At 47.9% G+C, this 24,360-nt stretch overlaps 1 protein-coding gene across 4 annotated transcripts in view; it reads right to left on the bottom strand.

Annotated features, from left to right (window-relative positions):
• Positions 1-884: 884 nt before the first annotated feature.
• LOC106594551 (protein PALS2) overlaps positions 885-24,360 on the bottom strand; it is a 47,177-nt gene continuing 23,701 nt past the window's right edge. For 3 of the 4 annotated variants that reach the window (XM_045697091.1, XM_045697090.1, XM_045697104.1), the window contains 9 exons: positions 20,937-21,086; positions 20,248-20,475; positions 17,206-17,337; positions 14,715-14,811; positions 14,166-14,237; positions 5,943-6,104; positions 3,950-4,152; positions 3,244-3,372; positions 885-2,693 (listed from right to left, as the gene is read on the bottom strand). In XM_045697091.1, coding sequence (XP_045553047.1) covers positions 2,517-2,693; positions 3,244-3,372; positions 3,950-4,152; positions 5,943-6,104; positions 14,166-14,237; positions 14,715-14,811; positions 17,206-17,337; positions 20,248-20,475; positions 20,937-21,086 — 1,350 coding nt within the window. In that variant the 3' untranslated portion in view covers positions 885-2,516. Of the gene's footprint in view, positions 2,694-3,243; positions 3,373-3,949; positions 4,153-5,942; positions 6,105-14,165; positions 14,238-14,714; positions 14,812-17,205; positions 17,338-20,247; positions 20,476-20,936; positions 21,087-24,313; positions 24,345-24,360 lie in introns of all 4 variants that reach the window. The other variant, XM_045697096.1, reaches the window with a different exon arrangement.

The following is a 24,360-nucleotide window of genomic DNA, read 5'->3' as shown; positions in this document are numbered from 1 at the left end:
TGTGAGCACATAATTTGAGAAACTTTTTGTGTGTATGGAACATTTCTGGGATCTTTTATTTCAGCTCATGAAACATGGGACCAAAACTTTACATGTTTTGTTCAGTACAGAGATTGTCTTCAGTAAGTATTTATACCCATTGACTTATTCCATATTTTTTGTTATAGCCTGAATCTCCTCACCCATCTAGACACAAATACCCCATAATAAAAGTGAAAACATGTATGTTAAAAAATGTTTTCAAATTTACTGAAAATGAAATACAAAAATATCATTTACATGAGTTTTCACACCCGAGTCACTATTTTGTAGAAGCACCTTTGACAGTGATTACAGGTGTGAGTCTTTCTGGGTAAGTCTAAGCACTTTCCACTCCTGGATATTGCAACATCTGCACATTCCTTTCTAAATTCTTCAAGCTCTGTCAAATTGGCTGTTAATCATTGCTATACCACCATTTTCAGGTATTGCCATAGATTTAAGTTAAAGGCTTGCCATAAAGGGGTTTAATTCTTATTGACTCAAGACATTTCAGCTTTTCATTTTTAGTTAATTTGTAAAAATAAAGAATTCCACTTTGACATTATGGGGTGTCATGTGCAGGCCAGTGATAAAAAATGTAAATGTAAATCAAAACAATTCAGGCTGTAACAACAAAATGTGGGAAAAGTTGAGGGTTGTGAATCTTCCTGAAGGCACTAACTACTGACATTTAGTGAACTAAGCCAAATGGTTGTTTCTATTGACTAACAGAGACATTTTGACCTTTGAAATATTATTTGTTCTTTTTTTAATAAACAAATTTACCCTTCTGTGAAACTAATTAAGTCACATTTTTTAAACACTCCAGATATGATGAAGATATTACCTGAGATAAGTGCAAGTTGTGTAAAAAAAAAAGTTAATTTATTTGACACATCTGAAAATACAATGTTTTGCTCTGTTGAAATTGTAAAATATATAACTTTTAAGTAGATATGGCAATTGGTTAAGAAAACAGTTAAGTTTCAGTAATATCACATGAAAAAGGGATGGTTCTCTGAGATGCAGTACACTGTCAAGGTCCAGACGAGTATCCTGGAAATATTATTCCAACATAAAACACAGCACCGTACAGACCGGGCTAACAGGCAGACATTTACAATACAATGGAATTAAAAGTAGACTCCTCCAGATGGCGTTGCAACGAAGACATAGAGATGAGCAAGATGCAAGACTATGCTCTCATACAGTCACACAAAGTATCTGCGCATGTGCACTTCACACTGCTACAACGTGGTAGCTACGGGACCAAAACAGCAGAGTAGTTTAACCTCACGCTTCAACGCTCCCTAGTTGTCGAGGAAATGGATCCACTATGTGTTAACTTTGTGCACACAACGTCATCTGGCTGAGTCAACCTTTAATGAAACCATTCTCCATCTCCTAACACAGAAAGCAACGTAACAAGGGTGGAAATAGTATTAGAAACAGCAACAAAGACCTTTATCTCACAGATGTGGTGTGATATTACCATCTCTCTCTCTCAGCCCTTAGTCTGCCTTAAAGAGAGAACATGGCTGTTATTCTACATGGAGGGTTCAGAGATGACGTGAGACCAGGTGTGCGTCCCAAATGGCACCCTATTCTCTATGTAGCGCAGTGTCCCAAATGGCACCCTATTCCCTATGTAGTGCACTACTTTTGACCAGGGCTGATAGGGCTCCGGTGAAAGTAGTGCACTATATAAGGAACAGGAGATGAAGTACTGTATGCGATGTAAACTGAGAAGAGGTTTAACACACTGAGGTATCGTCACAAAGCAAGCCCTCACATCTTCTTTCAGAATAAATACTCGTCTATTATTGTTCTAAACCTTATGATAAATATTGTAGTAGTTGTGAGCAACCAACAGTGATAAAATAAAACATTAAATATTTGTAAAATATCCTCAACTCCATGATTTTGTTTCTCGTTCCATATCCATATGGACAGAAAGGTAGTTAAGTTAAAGTTAGAAAACTATGTTCAATAAATAAAGTACTTCTTGTATATTGTGAACATTGGTTCTATTCCGAATAGCTCCCTACTCCCCATGTAGTGCTGGTCAGAAGTAGTGCACTACATAGGGAATAGGGTGCTATTTGGGACATATCCAGGGTGTTGCATAGTGAACAGATGGGGCCTGTGGTGCAGAGCAGACAGCCTGGTGGGGTGGGGCTAGGCGAGGTGGGTCTGCATGGTAAAGTCCCATACATACACAAGTCTCAATGGGTCCTCAGCTCTCACATCCCTGTAGGGGTCAATTCCATTTAAATTCTGTCAATTTAGGAAGTTCACTGACATTCCACTTTTCCTCAATCTACTTCCTGAATTAACTGAATTGAAATGGAATTGACCCCAACCGTGGTGGTTAGGGACAACCTCTTCCTAGTCTCCATGTACTGCTGGGCCCAGCAGCAGGCGGCGTGTCCTCCAGCCCAGTAGGGAGCAGCCTAACCAGGCAGGGCAGCAGGAGAGGACAGGACCGGTGTCTCTCAGTACACCCAGCTGACGGGGACCCACTGGGGCTCAGAACACAGCTGCTCCACGGCCACCTGCAGCTGCTCAAAGGCCTTGTCCAGGTTGTCGTTAACGATGGTCAGGTCAAAGTAGTGGCTGTAGGCCCGGCGAATCCTGGCGCTCTCATCCACAGTCTTCTTCAGATCTGTCTCCTGGGGGGAGAGAGAGAGGGGGAGCAGAAGAGAAAGGGGGAGAGAGGGGGAGCAGATGAGAGGGGGAGAGAGAGGGAGCAGAAGAGAAGGGGGGAGAAAGAGAGGGAGCAGGGGAGAGAGAGGGAGCAGAAGAGAAGGGGGGAGAGAGGGGGAGCAGATGAGAGGAGAGAAGAGAAGGGGGAGAGAGGGGGAGCAGATGAGAGGGAGCAGGGGAGAGAGAGGGAGCAGGGGAGAGAGAGGGAGCAGGGGAGAGAGAGGGAGCAGGGGAGAGAGAGGGAGCAGGGGAGAGAGAGGGAGCAGGGGAGAGAGAGGGAGCAGAAGAGAAGGGGGGAGAGAGGGGGAGCAGATGAGAGGGAGCAGGGGAGAGAGAGGGAGCAGAGAGAGAGGGAGCAGGGGAGAGGGAGGGAGCAGGGGAGAGAGAGGGAGCAGGGGAGAGAGAGAGGGGGGGAGAGAGAGAGGGGGGGAGAGAGAGGTTTCCATCAGTGATTATCTTCTGAATAAGTACAACACTCAGAATTGTGCACAGATCCACCAACATCCAGAGACTGACCGTGAGCAGTTTGGTGGTGAGTCCAGCGTCCACCACGGCTTTGTGCATAGCTCTTAGTGTGTCCAGTTCTGGAGCAGCAACAAACACTACAAACGGCATGAACTCTGCTGTCTTCAGCTGCTTCAGCGCCTGACGACACACACACACACACACACACACACAACCCATCAACACACACGACTCATCACGTAATCATGCTTATTCAGGTTTTGCTTAAGACCCATGCATCTGTATTTATCTCAATATCAAATCCTTTCTGGGAAACAAATTAGGTCCCTTACTGTCATTATCTTCAATCAAAATAGTCAAAAAGAAACAAAAATAGCTTCTTAGCAAAAACAATTTGTCAAGAAAGAATTTATCCAAGACTGTCTGGGAGTGGTCTGAATGGGGAGGGGAAAACTAAAAACTAGCTGTTATTGGTAGAGAGGTTTGGAACTCTGTTTCTTATTGGTCTATTAACTCATTTTCCACATGGTGATGTCACCAGGCAGACCAAAACTCCATCCCACAAAAACAGTGACATTTCAGGCGGTCTTTTCAATCAGCTCTTACACTGAAAGGCATGATCATAATGTTCACATTACAGTATTATTCCAACCTGAGTACGGAAATATATATAAAGACCCAGGAGAATCCCATTTTTGACAGCACTGGGCCTTTAAATGAATAAATCCTGAGTGTGTGAAATGTGTGTCAGCCCTACCTGTGGGTTAACATCCAGGATGCAGGTACGTCCTGCGTCCACCACCTCGTGGATGGAGTTCATCTTGGTTCCGTAGAGGTTTCCATCGTACTCTCCATGCTCCAGGTAGCGACTGGCCTTGATGTCTGCCTCCATCTGGGACCGAGACACAAAGCAGTACGACTGGCCGTCTCTCTCCTCCTCCCGAGCAGGCCGAGACGTGACTGGAGGGAGGGAGGTGAGGAATGGTGGGAGGTAAGGAGGGGTGAGGAGAGAAAGGGGGGGGTTGAGGAGAGAAAGAGGGGGGGGTTGAGGAGAGAAGGGGGGGGGAGGAAAAATCTCATTAATCCATAGGAGACTGAAGTTTGTCTTCTGCTGTACCCCTGATACACACACACACACACACACACACACACACACACACACACACACACACACACACACACACACACACACACACACACACACACACAACGGTGGTTCCATAGAGCAGGGGTTGATATACACACACGGGGGGTGGACTGGGACTCACAGGGGACGGTGGTTCCATAGAGCAGGGGGTTGATATACACACACACGGGGGGGTGGACTGGGACTCACAGGGGACGGTGGTTCCATAGAGCAGGGGGTTGATATACACACACACGGGGGGTGGACTGGGACTCACAGGGGACGGTGGTTCCATAGAGCAGGGGGTTGATATACACACACACGGGGGGGTGGACTGGGACTCACAGGGGACGGTGGTTCCATAGAGCAGGGGGTTGATATACACACACACGGGGGGTGGACTGGGACTCACAGGGGACGGTGGTTCCATAGAGCAGGGGGTTGATATACACACACACGGGGGGGTGGACTGGGACTCACAGGGGACGGTGGTTCCATAGAGCAGGGGGTTGATATACACACACCGGGGGGGTGGACTGGGACTCACAGGGGACGGTGGTTCCATAGAGCAGGGGGTTGATATACACACACACGGGGGGTGGACTGGGACTCACAGGGGACGGTGGTTCCATAGAGCAGGGGGTTGATATACACACACACCGGGGGGTGGACTGGGACTCACAGGGGACGGTGGTTCCATAGAGCAGGGGGTTGATATACACACACACGGGGGGTGGACTGGGACTCACAGGGGACGGTGGTTCCATAGAGCAGGGGGTTGATATACACACACACGGGGGGGTGGACTGGGACTCACAGGGGACGGTGGTTCCATAGAGCAGGGGGTTGATATACACACACACGGGGGGTGGACTGGGACTCACAGGGGACGGTGGTTCCATAGAGCAGGGGGTTGATATACACACACACGGGGGGTGGACTGGGACTCACAGGGGACGGTGGTTCCATAGAGCAGGGGGTTGATATACACACACACGGGGGGTGGACTGGGACTCACAGGGGACGGTGGTTCCATAGAGCAGGGGGTTGATATACACACACACGGGGGGTGGACTGGGACTCACAGGGGACGGTGGTTCCATAGAGCAGGGGGTTGATATACACACACACGGGGGTGGACTGGGACTCACAGGGGACGGTGGTTCCATAGAGCAGGGGGTTGATATACACACACACGGGGGGTGGACTGGGACTCACAGGGGACGGTGGTTCCATAGAGCAGGGGGTTGATATACACACACACGGGGGGTGGACTGGGACTCACAGGGGACGGTGGTTCCATAGAGCAGGGGGTTGATATACACACACACGGGGGGGTGGACTGGGACTCACAGGGGACGGTGGTTCCATAGAGCAGGGGGTTGATATACACACACACGGGGGGGTGGACTGGGACTCACAGGGGACGGTGGTTCCATAGAGCAGGGGGTTGATATACACACACACGGGGGGGTGGACTGGGACTCACAGGGGACGGTGGTTCCATAGAGCAGGGGGTTGATATACACACACACGGGGGGTGGACTGGGACTCACAGGGGACGGTGGTTCCATAGAGCAGGGGGTTGATATACACACACACGGGGGGGTGGACTGGGACTCACAGGGGACGGTGGTTCCATAGAGCAGGGGGTTGATGATGATCAGTCTGTTCTTCAGGCTGCGCCGGCCCACTCCCTGAGCACCAATCAGAACCAGGGTCTTCCTCTGGAACGGAGGCATCTTGGCCACCTCTTCGTAGATCTGCAGCTCGTGGCGGTCAAACTCTGGTCGTCACGACAACAGACACACTACCACCATCAGCTTAGTTTGCTCAGTAACAATACTAACACATAACTACTGAACAAAAATATAAAAACACAACATACAACAATTTCAACGATTTTACTGAGTTAGTTAAAAGGAAATATGTCAATTGAAATAAATTCATTAAACCCTAATTTATAGATTTCACATGACTGTGCAGGGGCATAGCCATGGTTCGGCATAGGTCTACCCACTGGGGAGCCAGGCCCAGCCAATCAGAATGAGTTTTTCCCCACAAAAAGGGCTTTATTACTGACAGAAATAATCCTCAGTTTCATCAGCTGTCCTGGTAGCTGGTCTCAGACGATCCTGCAGGTAAAGAAGCCGGATGTGGAGGTCTTAGGATGGCGTGGTGTCGCGTGGTCCGCGTTTGTTAGGCCAGTTCAACGTACTGACAAATTCTCTAAAACGACATTGAAGGCGGCGTATGGTAGAAAAATGTACATTCAATTCTCTGGTGGACAGTCCTGCAGTCAGCATGCCAAATGCACACTCCCTCAAAACTGGAGACATCTGTGGCATTGTGTTGTGTGACAAAACCGCATATTTTAGAGTGGTCTTTTGTCCCCAGCACAAGGTGCACCTGTGTAATGATCATGCTGTTTAATCAGCTTCTTGATATGCCACAACTGTCAGGTGGATGGATTATCTTGGCAAGGGAGGTATAACATTTGAGAGAAATAAGCTTTTTGTGCGTATGGAACATTTGAGATCTTTTCTTTCAGCTCATGAAACATGGGACCAACACTTTACATGTTGTGTTTATATTTTCGTTCAGTATAATATACAGTCATTTATACTACAGATATATACACTGGGTGTACAAAACATTAAGAACACCTTCCTACTATTGAGTTGCTTCCCCTTCATCAACACTGATTAAAATGGATTTAACAAGTGACACCTGGTCAGTCTGTCATGGAAAGAGCAGGTGTTCCTAATGTTTTGTACACTCAGTGTAGAGCCCACAATAGATGGAAAATGAACCTACTCCACACATACGTATTTGTTAGGCTATACTGTAGTACACTTTTATATCACTGAAATATTAAATGAATGGCTGCCAATAACGAGAGATAGAGGTATAATCCAGCTGTTTTTTGCTTTGATATGCATTAGGAGATGGCTCTGGACAACAACATGTTACTGATAACAACACCCACATGGTGAACTGAAGCCCTTTAGAGCAGGATCAGAGAGGTCTAATGGCTGGAGCTACTGTTATCACTATAACAACACCCACATGGTGAACTGAAGCCCTTTAGAGCAGGATCAGAGAGGTCTAATGGCTGGAGCTACTGTTATCACTATAACAACACCCACATGGTGAACTGAAGCCCTTTAGAGCAGGATCAGAGAGGTCTAATGGCTGGAGCTACTGTTATCACTATAACAACACCCACATGGTGAACTGAAGCCCTTTAGAGCAGGATCAGAGAGGTCTAATGGCTGGAGCTACTGTTATCACTATAACAACACCCACATGGTGAACTGAAGCCCTTTAGAGCAGGATCAGAGAGGTCTAACGGCTGGAGCTACTGTTATCACTATAACAACACCCACATGGTGAACTGAAGCCCTTTAGAGCAGGATCAGAGAGGTCTAACGGCTGGAGCTACTGTTATCACTATAACAACACCCACATGGTGAACTGAAGCCCTTTAGAGCAGGATCAGAGAGGTCTAATGGCTGGAGCTACTGTTATCACTATAACAACACCCACATGGTGAACTGAAGCCCTTTAGAGCAGGATCAGAGAGGTCTAATGGCTGGAGCTACTGTTATCACTATAACAACACCCACATGGTGAACTGAAGCCCTTTAGAGCAGGATCAGAGAGGTCTAATGGCTGGAGCTACTGTTATCACTATAACAACACCCACATGGTGAACTGAAGCCCTTTAGAGCAGGATCAGAGAGGTCTAATGGCTGGAGCTACTGTTATCACTATAACAACACCCACATGGTGAACTGAAGCCCTTTAGAGCAGGATCAGAGAGGTCTAATGGCTGGAGCTACTGTTATCACTATAACAACACCCACATGGTGAACTGAAGCCCTTTAGAGCAGGATCAGAGAGGTCTAATGGCTGGAGCTACTGTTATCACTATAACAACACCCACATGGTGAACTGAAGCCCTTTAGAGCAGGATCAGAGAGGTCTAATGGCTGGAGCTACTGTTATCACTATAACAACACCCACATGGTGAACTGAAGCCCTTTAGAGCAGGATCAGAGAGGTCTAATGGCTGGAGCTACTGTTATCACTATAACAACACCCACATGGTGAACTGAAGCCCTTTAGAGCAGGATCAGAGAGGTCTAATGGCTGGAGCTACTGTTATCACTATAACAACACCCACATGGTGAACTGAAGCCCTTTAGAGCAGGATCAGAGAGGTCTAATGGCTGGAGCTACTGTTATCACTATAACAACACCCACATGGTGAACTGAAGCCCTTTAGAGCAGGATCAGAGAGGTCTAATGGCTGGAGCTACTGTTATCACTATAACAACACCCACATGGTGAACTGAAGCCCTTTAGAGCAGGATCAGAGAGGTCTAATGGCTGGAGCTACTGTTATCACTATAACAACACCCACATGGTGAACTGAAGCCCTTTAGAGCAGGATCAGAGAGGTCTAACGGCTGGAGCTACTGTTATCACTATAACAACACCCACATGGTGAACTGAAGCCCTTTAGAGCAGGATCAGAGAGGTCTAATGGCTGGAGCTACTGTTATCACTATAACAACACCCACATGGTGAACTGAAGCCCTTTAGAGCAGGATCAGAGAGGTCTAACGGCTGGAGCTACTGTTATCACTATAACAACACCCACATGGTGAACTGAAGCCCTTTAGAGCAGGATCAGAGAGGTCTAACGGCTGGAGCTACTGTTATCACTATAACAACACCCACATGGTGAACTGAAGCCCTTTAGAGCAGGATCAGAGAGGTCTAATGGCTGGAGCTACTGTTATCACTATAACAACACCCACATGGTGAACTGAAGCCCTTTAGAGCAGGATCAGAGAGGTCTAATGGCTGGAGCTACTGTTATCACTATAACAACACCCACATGGTGAACTGAAGCCCTTTAGAGCAGGATCAGAGAGGTCTAATGGCTGGAGCTACTGTTATCACTATAACAACACCCACATGGTGAACTGAAGCCCTTTAGAGCAGGATCAGAGAGGTCTAATGGCTGGAGCTACTGTTATCACTATAACAACACCCACATGGTGAACTGAAGCCCTTTAGAGCAGGATCAGAGAGGTCTAATGGCTGGAGCTACTGTTATCACTATAACAACACCCACATGGTGAACTGAAGCCCTTTAGAGCAGGATCAGAGAGGTCTAATGGCTGGAGCTACTGTTATCACTATAACAACACCCACATGGTGAACTGAAGCCCTTTAGAGCAGGATCAGAGAGGTCTAATGGCTGGAGCTACTGTTATCACTATAACAACACCCACATGGTGAACTGAAGCCCTTTAGAGCAGGATCAGAGAGGTCTAATGGCTGGAGCTACTGTTATCACTATAACAACACCCACATGGTGAACTGAAGCCCTTTAGAGCAGGATCAGAGAGGTCTAACGGCTGGAGCTACTGTTATCACTATAACAACACCCACATGGTGAACTGAAGCCCTTTAGAGCAGGATCAGAGAGGTCTAATGGCTGGAGCTACTGTTATCACTATAACAACACCCACATGGTGAACTGAAGCCCTTTAGAGCAGGATCAGAGAGGTCTAACGGCTGGAGCTACTGTTATCACTATAACAACACCCACATGGTGAACTGAAGCCCTTTAGAGCAGGATCAGAGAGGTCTAACGGCTGGAGCTACTGTTATCACTATAACAACACCCACATGGTGAACTGAAGCCCTTTAGAGCAGGATCAGAGAGGTCTAACGGCTGGAGCTACTGTTATCACTATAACAACACCCACATGGTGAACTGAAGCCCTTTAGAGCAGGATCAGAGAGGTCTAACGGCTGGAGCTACTGTTATCACTATAACAACACCCACATGGTGAACTGAAGCCCTTTAGAGCAGGATCAGAGAGGTCTAATGGCTGGAGCTACTGTTATCACTATAACAACACCCACATGGTGAACTGAAGCCCTTTAGAGCAGGATCAGAGAGGTCTAACGGCTGGAGCTACTGTTATCACTATAACAACACCCACATGGTGAACTGAAGCCCTTTAGAGCAGGATCAGAGAGGTCTAATGGCTGGAGCTACTGTTATCACTATAACAACACCCACATGGTGAACTGAAGCCCTTTAGAGCAGGATCAGAGAGGTCTAACGGCTGGAGCTACTGTTATCACTATAACAACACCCACATGGTGAACTGAAGCCCTTTAGAGCAGGATCAGAGAGGTCTAACGGCTGGAGCTACTGTTATCACTATAACAACACCCACATGGTGAACTGAAGCCCTTTAGAGCAGGATCAGAGAGGTCTAATGGCTGGAGCTACTGTTATCACTATAACAACACCCACATGGTGAACTGAAGCCCTTTAGAGCAGGATCAGAGAGGTCTAATGGCTGGAGCTACTGTTATCACTATAACAACACCCACATGGTGAACTGAAGCCCTTTAGAGCAGGATCAGAGAGGTCTAATGGCTGGAGCTACTGTTATCACTATAACAACACCCACATGGTGAACTGAAGCCCTTTAGAGCAGGATCAGAGAGGTCTAATGGCTGGAGCTACTGTTATCACTATAACAACACCCACATGGTGAACTGAAGCCCTTTAGAGCAGGATCAGAGAGGTCTAATGGCTGGAGCTACTGTTATCACTATAACAACACCCACATGGTGAACTGAAGCCCTTTAGAGCAGGATCAGAGAGGTCTAATGGCTGGAGCTACTGTTATCACTATAACAACACCCACATGGTGAACTGAAGCCCTTTAGAGCAGGATCAGAGAGGTCTAATGGCTGGAGCTACTGTTATCACTATAACAACACCCACATGGTGAACTGAAGCCCTTTAGAGCAGGATCAGAGAGGTCTAATGGCTGGAGCTACTGTTATCACTATAACAACACCCACATGGTGAACTGAAGCCCTTTAGAGCAGGATCAGAGAGGTCTAATGGCTGGAGCTACTGTTATCACTATAACAACACCCACATGGTGAACTGAAGCCCTTTAGAGCAGGATCAGAGAGGTCTAATGGCTGGAGCTACTGTTATCACTATAACAACACCCACATGGTGAACTGAAGCCCTTTAGAGCAGGATCAGAGAGGTCTAATGGCTGGAGCTACTGTTATCACTATAACAACACCCACATGGTGAACTGAAGCCCTTTAGAGCAGGATCAGAGAGGTCTAATGGCTGGAGCTACTGTTATCACTATAACAACACCCACATGGTGAACTGAAGCCCTTTAGAGCAGGATCAGAGAGGTCTAATGGCTGGAGCTACTGTTATCACTATAACAACACCCACATGGTGAACTGAAGCCCTTTAGAGCAGGATCAGAGAGGTCTAATGGCTGGAGCTACTGTTATCACTATAACAACACCCACATGGTGAACTGAAGCCCTTTAGAGCAGGATCAGAGAGGTCTAATGGCTGGAGCTACTGTTATCACTATAACAACACCCACATGGTGAACTGAAGCCCTTTAGAGCAGGATCAGAGAGGTCTAATGGCTGGAGCTACTGTTATCACTATAACAACACCCACATGGTGAACTGAAGCCCTTTAGAGCAGGATCAGAGAGGTCTAATGGCTGGAGCTACTGTTATCACTATAACAACACCCACATGGTGAACTGAAGCCCTTTAGAGCAGGATCAGAGAGGTCTAATGGCTGGAGCTACTGTTATCACTATAACAACACCCACATGGTGAACTGAAGCCCTTTAGAGCAGGATCAGAGAGGTCTAATGGCTGGAGCTACTGTTATCACTATAACAACACCCACATGGTGAACTGAAGCCCTTTAGAGCAGGATCAGAGAGGTCTAATGGCTGGAGCTACTGTTATCACTATAACAACACCCACATGGTGAACTGAAGCCCTTTAGAGCAGGATCAGAGAGGTCTAATGGCTGGAGCTACTGTTATCACTATAACAACACCCACATGGTGAACTGAAGCCCTTTAGAGCAGGATCAGAGAGGTCTAATGGCTGGAGCTACTGTTATCACTATAACAACACCCACATGGTGAACTGAAGCCCTTTAGAGCAGGATCAGAGAGGTCTAATGGCTGGAGCTACTGTTATCACTATAACAACACCCACATGGTGAACTGAAGCCCTTTAGAGCAGGATCAGAGAGGTCTAATGGCTGGAGCTACTGTTATCACTATAACAACACCCACATGGTGAACTGAAGCCCTTTAGAGCAGGATCAGAGAGGTCTAATGGCTGGAGCTACTGTTATCACTATAACAACACCCACATGGTGAACTGAAGCCCTTTAGAGCAGGATCAGAGAGGTCTAATGGCTGGAGCTACTGTTATCACTATAACAACACCCACATGGTGAACTGAAGCCCTTTAGAGCAGGATCAGAGAGGTCTAATGGCTGGAGCTACTGTTATCACTATAACAACACCCACATGGTGAACTGAAGCCCTTTAGAGCAGGATCAGAGAGGTCTAATGGCTGGAGCTACTGTTATCACTATAACAACACCCACATGGTGAACTGAAGCCCTTTAGAGCAGGATCAGAGAGGTCTAATGGCTGGAGCTACTGTTATCACTATAACAACACCCACATGGTGAACTGAAGCCCTTTAGAGCAGGATCAGAGAGGTCTAATGGCTGGAGCTACTGTTATCACTATAACAACACCCACATGGTGAACTGAAGCCCTTTAGAGCAGGATCAGAGAGGTCTAATGGCTGGAGCTACTGTTATCACTATAACAACACCCACATGGTGAACTGAAGCCCTTTAGAGCAGGATCAGAGAGGTCTAATGGCTGGAGCTACTGTTATCACTATAACAACACCCACATGGTGAACTGAAGCCCTTTAGAGCAGGATCAGAGAGGTCTAATGGCTGGAGCTACTGTTATCACTATAACAACACCCACATGGTGAACTGAAGCCCTTTAGAGCAGGATCAGAGAGGTCTAATGGCTGGAGCTACTGTTATCACTATAACAACACCCACATGGTGAACTGAAGCCCTTTAGAGCAGGATCAGAGAGGTCTAATGGCTGGAGCTACTGTTATCACTATAACAACACCCACATGGTGAACTGAAGCCCTTTAGAGCAGGATCAGAGAGGTCTAACGGCTGGAGCTACTGTTATCACTATAACAACACCCACATGGTGAACTGAAGCCCTTTAGAGCAGGATCAGAGAGGTCTAATGGCTGGAGCTACTGTTATCACTATAACAACACCCACATGGTGAACTGAAGCCCTTTAGAGCAGGATCAGAGAGGTCTAACGGCTGGAGCTACTGTTATCACTATAACAACACCCACATGGTGAACTGAAGCCCTTTAGAGCAGGATCAGAGAGGTCTAACGGCTGGAGCTACTGTTATCACTATAACAACACCCACATGGTGAACTGAAGCCCTTTAGAGCAGGATCAGAGAGGTCTAATGGCTGGAGCTACTGTTATCACTATAACAACACCCACATGGTGAACTGAAGCCCTTTAGAGCAGGATCAGAGAGGTCTAATGGCTGGAGCTACTGTTATCACTATAACAACACCCACATGGTGAACTGAAGCCCTTTAGAGCAGGATCAGAGAGGTCTAATGGCTGGAGCTACTGTTATCACTATAACAACACCCACATGGTGAACTGAAGCCCTTTAGAGCAGGATCAGAGAGGTCTAATGGCTGGAGCTACTGTTATCACTATAACAACACCCACATGGTGAACTGAAGCCCTTTAGAGCAGGATCAGAGAGGTCTAATGGCTGGAGCTACTGTTATCACTATAACAACACCCACATGGTGAACTGAAGCCCTTTAGAGCAGGATCAGAGAGGTCTAATGGTGCTGAACTCACCTGCATTCTTGGACATCAGGTACATCATCTTCTTCTTCTTCTTCTTTCCTGTTAGTGTTCCACAGAGAACACCTGGGAGGAACAAAACACATTAAAAGTTCACTGAACCACAAGAGGGCACCAGAGTAAACATATTTCCTAAGTACGTCTGAGTTGTGGACACAAGTAGAGGGGAAGTTATTCATTAGAGTGTGGATTCAGCCTATACTTTCATGGCAGTTTGCTGCCAAATGTGATCATTTGAGAAATAAACTGTCATGTATAGAGGCTGTGTGTATATAGTACACTACTTTCACTATATAGGGTAAAGGGATCCATTTGGGACACAGCCGAGGACACAAACAGGTGGGAAGAAGATACGACTTTGGGGTAGATGTCAGTACTTTGTTGAGTATAGAGATGTGTGTTACAATTCCATTTCACCTTAGAATACTGCCTGGTTCAACTGAGTTATATAGGCAGGTGTAAAAAAGTCTAACTACCTAATAATAATGACATTTTAAGCACTTTTCAAACACCCAAAGTCACTTTACATAGTCAGAAATGTACCTGATCCATTCCATTCTCTCCTCACAAAGGCCTTCCTCTTTTCCTCTAAGAACTGACTGGGGATCAGTCCTGTGGCTCCTCCCACAATGTTGACTGCCTGAGGGACAGGATGTGAGGTCAGAGACGTGCTACTTCCTGCTTCTCTTGCTCTAATCTTAAGGATCAGTTCATTTTTTGTAAATTAAAAGTCACAAATGGAATACTAGTCCCTATCCCATTAGGGGCACTCAGGGCCGGGTTAGGACAGTTGGAAGCAATATGATTCCGATACCGATATCTTCCTTGCCAAAAAAAAGAATACCGATATCCCCCTCAGAAAAAAAGGCCTTTTAAGCATTCTAGTACAGTTAAATAGTTAACACACACACATGGACGCAGCGGTCTAAGGTACTGCATCTCAGTGCAAGAGGCGTCACTACAGTCCCTGGTTTGAATCCAGGCTGTATCACATTCGGCCATGATTGGGAGTCCCATAGGGCGGCGCACAATTGTCCCAGCTTTGTCCGGGTTTGGCCGGGGTAGGCCGTCATTGTAAATAAGAATGTGTTCTTAACTGACTCCCCCAGTTAAATAAAGGTTACACACACCACAAAGTTACTATGTTGGCATTTACACATGTCCCCATTACCAGTAAAACATCATCAAAACATATTTATTTCACTTACTTGCTGTGCTGTTTGGTTGTTCATTTGTTCAGACGTTTCATTCTCAACCAGGATTTCCATGGAATGCGTTTGGGTCTTTGCGTGTCAAAAAAGTTACACGTCAAATAAGCTTGTTGACCAATCAGTGACTGCACGTCACATAATAATTTAAAGCGTTCATAATTTTTTTTACGTAGTTATTACACTATCACTCGTATTTCATGTCACAACGATTCATCGATACGTATGCTATGATGCTGATAAAGTTGTCTCGTGTACCTACAGTGCTGGTCATAAAAAAAAGCTAGCTAGCTCATAGATGCAAACAATGTTCTCCCCCAAAAACATAGCAAAACGACATCATCTGTTTCAGTAGCTATAGTTATAGCTAGGTGTCATCTAAAAGAACCCTCATTTATAAGACAGTTCTTATTTGATTAATGTTGGTCGGACACACCTATGTGAAGATAGCCACAATAAGGATTAGCCAAAATAGTGGACTTTGCGGTTAGGCTTCAAAATAAAGGTATGCCATTGACAGTGATGCAAATGAATACAAATAGTATAAATATGGCATAGTTTAATAGATCATGCTAAACGAGGTTGGAATGTTATATAAAATCAACAAAAGACAATTTGTTAATTTGACAAAAGCTTTTGAAAACACACTGGATGTATTATACTTTAGAATTGCATTGGGGGCATACTTATTTCACTGTACAGCCTTACCTATGGGTTGTGGATCAATGACATGGGGTATCAGTCTACTCAGTGACACCCAGAGAACATTAGCATTATAGTTCTTATTGCAGGACTCTGAAACAACTGTGAATTGAGCCACATGTATTGTCAACCTATACTACGTGGATGTTTTGGAGTCTGATAACTGAGGAGGACGTTGGGAAAAAATATATTGGGTATTGAGTAGACTGATACCCCATTTCATTGATCCCAATCCTTATGTAAAACTGTACAGTGCAATATGAATGTCAACACACACAATAGGCTGACTGTGGAGGTGATTTCACACAGTCACAGTCCCGCGATAAGAGCTACAACGCTAATATTTGCGTAAACTCTTCAGTTGTGTTCTGTGGGTGTCACCGAGTAGACTGATACCCCATTTTTGACACGCAAAGACCCAAACGGCGCTCCATAGCATGTCGTGAAGCTAATACTGTGTAACTCCGGTAGGGCAACATCTGAACAATAGCGCACTTGGTGGCGTTAGTGTGCCGGTGCTCGACCAGTTGCGAAAGCCAACATCACCCACGACAGAGAACGGTTGATTGTCAAGAGCAATGAATTCCATTATCTTGGCGTTAATGGATTTCGCCTTCGAGTTGTCTCGCTGAAATGTTCTTACTCTTTCAAATGACTGCTCGATCCACACAGCAGACATTGTGGGCTAGGTTAGGAATGCACGTGTAGTGCCACATTTTACGTGGCGTCATTACGTCATATAGGTATGCACGTCAGCTTTGACATCTGTTTTTAACATCGGCGTTAAACTAGACATCGGGCCTGAGGCCGATGTTCAACATTTTTAGCTAATATCGTTCGATTCCGAAATATATCGTGGATCCCTAATTAAAAGTTCCACCTAGCCAATCAGAAGACAAGATGGAGCATGGAGCTATTACCATATTGCTTACACTGCATCTATCCATCCAGTTGTTGTCCATCCTAAGGGTGGATGTGGGAAAGTCATTCAACCCTGAGTCTAAGAGAACGTTCCTCTGAAAGTAGTAGCAGAGCCATATATTTGATCAATAAGGCATGAGGACCTGTGGATTACAGATGAATAACACACAGCTAGGGGCTGTTCTGGGGTCAGCAGTACCTACCTGCCACCAGTTAGGGTCCTCTCTGTTGACAATGTGCAATACATCTCCTTTAGAGAAGGCCAGGCCAGCCTCCTTACAGGGGATCAAGTTGTCTGTGGCTGGGCTGTAATTAAAGTGGGTTTTCAGATGCACCTGGAAAACAAGGTCTGTGTTACCATAGATACGGCTTCAGGTAGAAAAAGGAAATAGGAGGGGTGTTTAACAACAATGACATCCTCTTCAGATTGTAAATCACCAACAGCCCAACACTCTACAGTCTGTACTGTGAGAATCTACAGAGAGAAACAATCTACAGGACTGTATCTCTCCAGGAACAGGGTTGGAGAGCCCCGTCCTACAGGACTGTATCTCTCCAGGAACAGGGTTGGAGAGCCCTGTCCTACAGGACTGTATCTCTCCAGGAACAGGGTTGGAGAGCCCCGTCCTACAGGACTGTATCTCTCCAGGAACAAGGTTGGAGAGCCCCGTCCTACAGCACTGCATCTCTCCAGGAACAGGGTTGGAGAGCCCCGTCCTACAGGACTGCATCTCTCCAGGAACAGGGTTGGAGAGCCCCGTCCTACAGGACTGCATCTCTCCAGGAACAGGGTTGGAGAGCCCCGTCCTACAGGACTGCATCTCTCCAGGAACAGGGTTGGAGAGCTCCGTCCTACAGGACTGCATCTCTCCAGGAACAGGGTTGGAGAGCCCTGTCCTACAGGACTGTATCTCTCCAGGAACAGGGTTGAAGAGCCCTGTCCTACAGGACTGTATCTCTCCAGGAACAGGGTTAGAGAGCCCTGTCCTACAGGACTGTATATCTCCAGGAACAGGGTTGAAGAGCCCTGTCCTACAGGACTGTATCTCTCCAGGAACAGGGTTGGAGAGCCCTGTCCTACAGCACTGCATCTCTCCAGGAACAGGGTTGGAGAGCCCTGTCCTACAGCACTGTATCTCTCCAGGAACAGGGTTAGAGAGCCCTGTCCTACAGGACTGTATCTCTCCAGGAACAGGGTTAGAGAGCCCTGTCCTACAGGACTGTATCTCTCCAGGAACAGGGTTAGAGAGCCCTGTCCTACAGGACTGTATCTCTCCAGGAACAGGGTTAGAGAGCCCCGTCCTACAGGACTGTATCTCTCCAGGAACAGGGTTGGAGAGCCCTGCCCTACATAAGGCCTCACAGCAGAATGTGCTCTGGTTGGTGTGTATATGTATACAGTTCCCTACTCCTCCCCATGCCCCAGATCAGCTGTCCTTTCCTTTCCTCCTCCCCATGCCCCAGATCAACTGTCCTTTCCTTTCCTCCTCCCCATGCCCCAGATCAGCTGTCCTTTCCTTTCCTCCTCCCCATGCCCCAGATCAGCTGTCCTTTCCTTTCCTCCTCCCCATGCCCCAGATCAGCTGTCCTTTCCTTTCCTCCTCCCCATGCCCCAGATCAGCTGTCCTTCTCTTTCATACACTCTCTCCCTCCTCCTCGATCTTCATCCCTCCCTCTTCCCTCCCTCCTTCCTTCCTTCCTTCCTTCCTATTCCCTCCCTTCCTCTTCCCTCCCTCCCTCCTTCCTCTTCCCTCCCTCCTTCCTTCCTTCCTCTTCCCTCCCTCCCTCCCTTCCTCTTCCCTCCCTCCCTCCTTCCTTCCTTCCTTCCTCTTCCCTCCCTCCCTCCTTCCTTCCTTCCTTCCTTCCTCTTCCCTCCCTTCCTCTTCCCTCCCTCCTTCCTCTTCCCTCCCTCCCTCCTCTTCCCTCCCTCCCTCCTCTTCCCTCCCTCCTTCCTTCCTTCCTCTTCCCTCCCTCCTTCCTCTTCCCTCCTTCCTCTTCCCTCCCTCCTTCCTTCCTTCCTTCCTCTTCCCTCCCTCCTTCCTTCCTCTTCCCTCCCTCCTTCCTTCCTTCCTTCCTCTTCCCTCCCTCCTTCCTTCCTTCCTCTTCCTCCCTCCCTCCTTCCTCTTCCCTCCCTCCTTCCTTCCTCTTCCCTCCCTCCTTACTTCTTTCCTTCCCTCCCTCCTTACTTCTTTCCTTCCCTCCCTCCTTCCTCTTCCCTCCCTCCTTCCTTCCTCTTCCCTCCCTCCCTCCCTCCTTCCTTCCTTCCCTCTTCCCTCCCTCCTTCCTTCCTCTTCCCTCCCTCCTTCCTTCCTTCCTTCCTCTTCCTCCCTCCCTCCTTCCTCTTCCCTCCCTCCTTCCTTCTCTTCCCTCCCTCCTTCTTCCTCTTCCCTCCCTCCTTCCTTCCTCTTCCCTCCCTACTTACTTCTTTCCTTCCCTCCCTCCTTCCTCTTCCCTCCCTCCTTCCTTCCTCTTCCCTCCCTCCCCTTCCCTCCCTCTTCCCTCCCTCCCTCCTCTTCCCTCCCTCCCTCCCTCTTCCCTCCCTCCCTCTTCCCTCCCTCCCTCCCTCCTCTTCCCTCCCTCCCTCTTCCCTCCCTCCCTCCCTCCCTCCCTCCTCCCTCCCTCCTCCTCCGTGCCCCAGTTATCCCATGAAGTGTATTAATAGGACCAGTGTGTCCCAGGCAGGGTAACAGTTCCAGGCCCATGCCCTGTCATTCTGGGTTAGGACCAGGTCAACTGTCTCCCCCTCAACCACCCTGACAGGTACAAAAACAGAGGGATGTTAAAAGGCAAAGATAACTTCATAGAAAATGACTCAAGTAAAAGTCACCCAGTAAAATACTACTTGAGTCAAAGTGTTTGGTTTTAAATATGTATCAAAAGTAAATGTAATTGCTAAAATATACTTAAGTATCAAAAGGTAAAAGTATAAAAAATTTCTAATCATTTTTTACTGTAGAAAACCAGACGGCAACATTTTCTTGTTCCAGCCCTGCTTTAACACATCTGACTCTACTAATCACCTCAATGAAGTGAATCAGGTGTGTTGGTGTAAAAAGTCTACATTCCCAATGTCACTCCAAGAGGAGGATGGTTAGCCACCCGTGTTGGAGTCATTAGGATGTGAATGGAAGCTAACTGAAACTGAGGGACCTACCTGAAATCTGGTCAATAACAAACTGTTATTTTTGTTTTCTGTTGCAAAACATTCTGCTACGGTTCACTAATAAATAGGACCCTGTTCTCACCTGTGGGGGTGCTGGAGTGTCGCGGTAGCTGGGCAGGATCTTGAGGGTGATGCCCCCCTGGCAGTCCCTCAGCAGCTCCAACAGCTCCTTGGGATCGCTGCCCACCTCGCGCCCGTTCACCTCCCTGATGACGTCTCCCGCGTGCAGCATGCCCTGCCGGTCAATCATACTGCCGTGCAGGATCCTGGCTATCACCAGCTCCCCGCGTGCCACCCTGAACGTCACGCCCTGAGGAGGAGAAGAGAGGAGGGAAAGACAGAGGGGGATTGAGAGAATGGAGAGAGAGACACAGAGAGAGAGAGAGAGAGAGAGAGAGAGAGACAGAGACAGAGACAGAGACAGAGCGAGACAGAGCGAGACAGAGCGAGACAGAGCGAGACAGAGAGAGACAGAGAGAGACAGAGAGAGACAGAGAGAGACAGAGAGAGACAGAGAGAGACAGAGAGAGTGGTTAATGCATCAGATAAGGGATTTAAATATTCCATGTAACTAACCTGCTAACTACAAACTATGAACAGTCATCCAGATCTTGCAGATTGATTGGTAATGTCTGAGACAACGTCCTAAATGGTACCCTGTTCCCTACATAGTGCACCACTATTGACCGGAGCCCGGCTATTGGTCCCTGGTCAGAAGTAGTGCACTATATAAGGAATAGGGTGCCATTTGGGACTCAGTCATTAACTCACCAGTGGTTCGCCAGCCTTCTTCTGAATGCCAATCATCCTGACGGCGTCAGCGAGCACAAGCGGGCTGGTCGCCATGGCATTACTGTTCACCTCCGACGGCAGCATCTCATAACATTTAGCTGCCACCTTGTCATGGGCCTCAATCAGAGACTGGAGAGAGAGAGAGAGACAGAAATACAGAGAGAGAGAGTTAGCTGCCACCTTGTCATGGGCCTCAATCAGAGACTGGAGAGAGAGAGAGAGACAGAAATACAGAGAGAGAGAGAGAGAGAGATCGAGAGAGTTAGCTGCCATTTTGTCATGGGCCTCGATCAGAGACTGGAGGAGACAGACTGGAGGAGAGAGAGACAGACTGGAGGAGAGAGAGACAGACACTGGAGGAGAGAGACAGAGACTGGAGGAGAGAGACAGAGACTGGAGGAGAGAGACAGAGACTGGAAGAGAGAGACACAGAGACTGGAGGAGAGAGAGACAGAGACTGGAGGAGAGAGAGAGAGAGACTGGAGGAGAGAGAGAGAGACTGGAGGAGAGAGAGAGAGAGACTGGAGGAGAGAGAGACAGAGACTGGAGGAGAGAGAGACAGAGACTGGAGGAGAGAGAGACAGAGACTGGAGGAGAGAGAGACAGAGACTGGAGGAGAGAGAGACAGAGACTGGAGGAGAGAGAGAGACAGAGACTGGAGGAGAGAGAGAGACAGAGACTGGAGGAGAGAGAGACAGAGACTGGAGGAGAGAGACAGAGACTGGAGGAGAGAGAGACAGAGACTGGAGGAGAGAGAGACAGAGACTGGAGGAGAGAGACAGAGACTGGAGGAGAGAGAGACAGAGACTGGAGGAGAGAGAGACAGAGACTGGAGGAGAGAGAGACAGAGACTGGAGGAGAGAGAGACAGAGACTGGAGGAGAGAGAGACAGAGACTGGAGGAGAGAGAGAGACAGAGACTGGAGGAGAGAGAGACAGAGACTGGAGGAGAGAGAGAGACAGAGACTGGAGGAGAGAGAGACAGAGACTGGAGGAGAGAGAGAGACAGAGACTGGAGGAGAGAGAGAGACAGAGACTGGAGGAGAGAGAGACAGAGACTGGAGGAGAGAGAGAGACTGAGACTGGAGGAGAGAGAGAGACAGAGACTGGAGGAGAGAGAGACAGAGACTGGAGGAGAGAGAGACAGAGACTGGAGGAGAGAGAGACAGAGACTGGAGGAGAGAGAGACAGAGACTGGAGGAGAGAGAGACAGAGACTGGAGGAGAGAGAGAGACAGAGACTGGAGGAGAGAGAGAGACTGAGACTGGAGGAGAGAGAGAGACTGAGACTGGAGGAGAGAGAGACAGAGACTGGAGGAGAGAGAGACAGAGACTGGAGGAGAGAGAGAGACTGAGACTGGAGGAGAGAGAGAGACTGAGACTGGAGGAGAGAGAGACAGAGACTGGAGGAGAGAGAGACAGAGACTGGAGGAGAGAGAGACAGAGACTGGAGGAGAGAGAGACAGAGACTGGAGGAGAGAGAGACAGAGACTGGAGGAGAGAGAGACAGAGACTGGAGGAGAGAGACAGAGACTGGAGGAGAGAGAGACAGAGACTGGAGGAGAGAGACAGAGACTGGAGGAGAGAGACAGAGACTGGAGGAGAGAGAGACAGAGACTGGAGGAGAGAGACAGAGACTGGAGGAGAGAGAGACAGAGACTGGAGGAGAGAGAGACAGAGACTGGAGGAGAGAGACAGAGACTGGAGGAGAGAGAGACAGAGACTGGAGGAGAGAGAGACAGAGACTGGAGGAGAGAGAGACAGAGACTGGAGGAGAGAGAGACAGAGACTGGAGGAGAGAGAGACAGAGACTGGAGGAGAGAGAGACAGAGACTGGAGGAGAGAGAGACAGAGACTGGAGGAGAGAGAGACAGAGACTGGAGGAGAGAGAGACAGAGACTGGAGGAGAGAGACAGAGACTGGAGGAGAGAGAGACAGAGACTGGAGGAGAGAGAGACAGAGACTGGAGGAGAGAGAGACAGAGACTGGAGGAGAGAGAGACAGAGACTGGAGGAGAGAGAGACAGAGACTGGAGGAGAGAGAGACAGAGACTGGAGGAGAGAGAGACAGAGACTGGAGGAGAGAGAGACAGAGACTGGAGGAGAGAGAGACAGAGACTGGAGGAGAGAGAGACAGAGACTGGAGGAGAGAGAGACAGAGACTGGAGGAGAGAGAGACAGAGACTGGAGGGAGAGAGACAGAGACTGGAGGGAGAGAGACAGAGACTGGAGGAGAGAGAGACAGAGACTGGAGGAGAGAGACAGAGACTGGAGGAGAGAGACAGAGACTGGAGGAGAGAGACAGAGACTGGAGGAGAGAGACAGAGACTGGAGGAGAGAGAGACAGAGACTGGAGGAGAGAGAGACAGAGACTGGAGGAGAGAGACAGAGACTGGAGGAGAGAGAGACAGAGACTGGAGGAGAGAGAGACAGAGACTGGAGGAGAGAGAGACAGAGACTGGAGGAGAGAGAGACAGAGACTGGAGGAGAGAGAGACAGAGACTGGAGGAGAGAGACAGAGACTGGAGGAGAGAGACAGAGACTGGAGGAGAGAGACAGAGACTGGAGAGAGAGAGACAGAGACTGGAGGAGAGAGACAGAGACTGGAGGAGAGAGACAGAGACTGGAGGAGAGAGACAGAGACTGGAGGAGAGAGACAGAGACTGGAGGAGAGAGACAGAGACTGGAGGAGAGAGACAGAGACTGGAGGAGAGAGACAGAGACTGGAGGAGAAATGATTATTGAACAGTGACTGTATTATTCCAGTAGAACACTAAGCCAACAGGGAAACTAAAAACATCACCACACAGAAAGGAAACAGAGTAAAAGAGTTGGATTCATAACCTCACTCCTCAGCTGAACATGTCTCCACTCACGCTATAAAAAAAGTGAAAACAATGGCTGACATTTCTATAGAGCAGTTCTGCTAAGACGTTGTCTAGTGTGTAGTCATGTTTGTTTGTGAGGCAGACGATCCCTGGTTGCAGCCCAGTAAGGGACAAGGACAGGGAAGAACGTGACACTGTTAATCAAGTACACACCTGTTACAACATCACAAGACACACCAACATATCACACAGACCTGTATCCACACCCTCCTCTTCAACAACACTATTTCATCATGTCATAGTCAAGCAGCACTCACTGATTTACTACCAAATGACAAGAGAGAAACACACAGCCTACTGGGTAACTGCCCCTCCAGGTATATGAACCAATCACAGCTCTTCTTCACAAATAGACTAGACTTCTTCCAACACAACCAGTGCATGTTTAAGACCAAAAGCAGCATGCAGGAAATACAATCATGAATCAGTCCCAAAGGAAGGAAAGGAGGAACAAGACTGTTAAGTTCTCACCTGCAGAGCAGCCATATCACAGGATGAATGTCTGACTCACACACACA

This window comes from Salmo salar, chromosome ssa02 (genome assembly GCF_905237065.1).
Source record: "Salmo salar chromosome ssa02, Ssal_v3.1, whole genome shotgun sequence".
Taxonomy (NCBI): domain Eukaryota; kingdom Metazoa; phylum Chordata; class Actinopteri; order Salmoniformes; family Salmonidae; genus Salmo; species Salmo salar.
The sequence above is the reverse complement of the archived record's forward strand: the minus strand, read 5'-3'. Positions and strand labels throughout refer to the sequence as shown.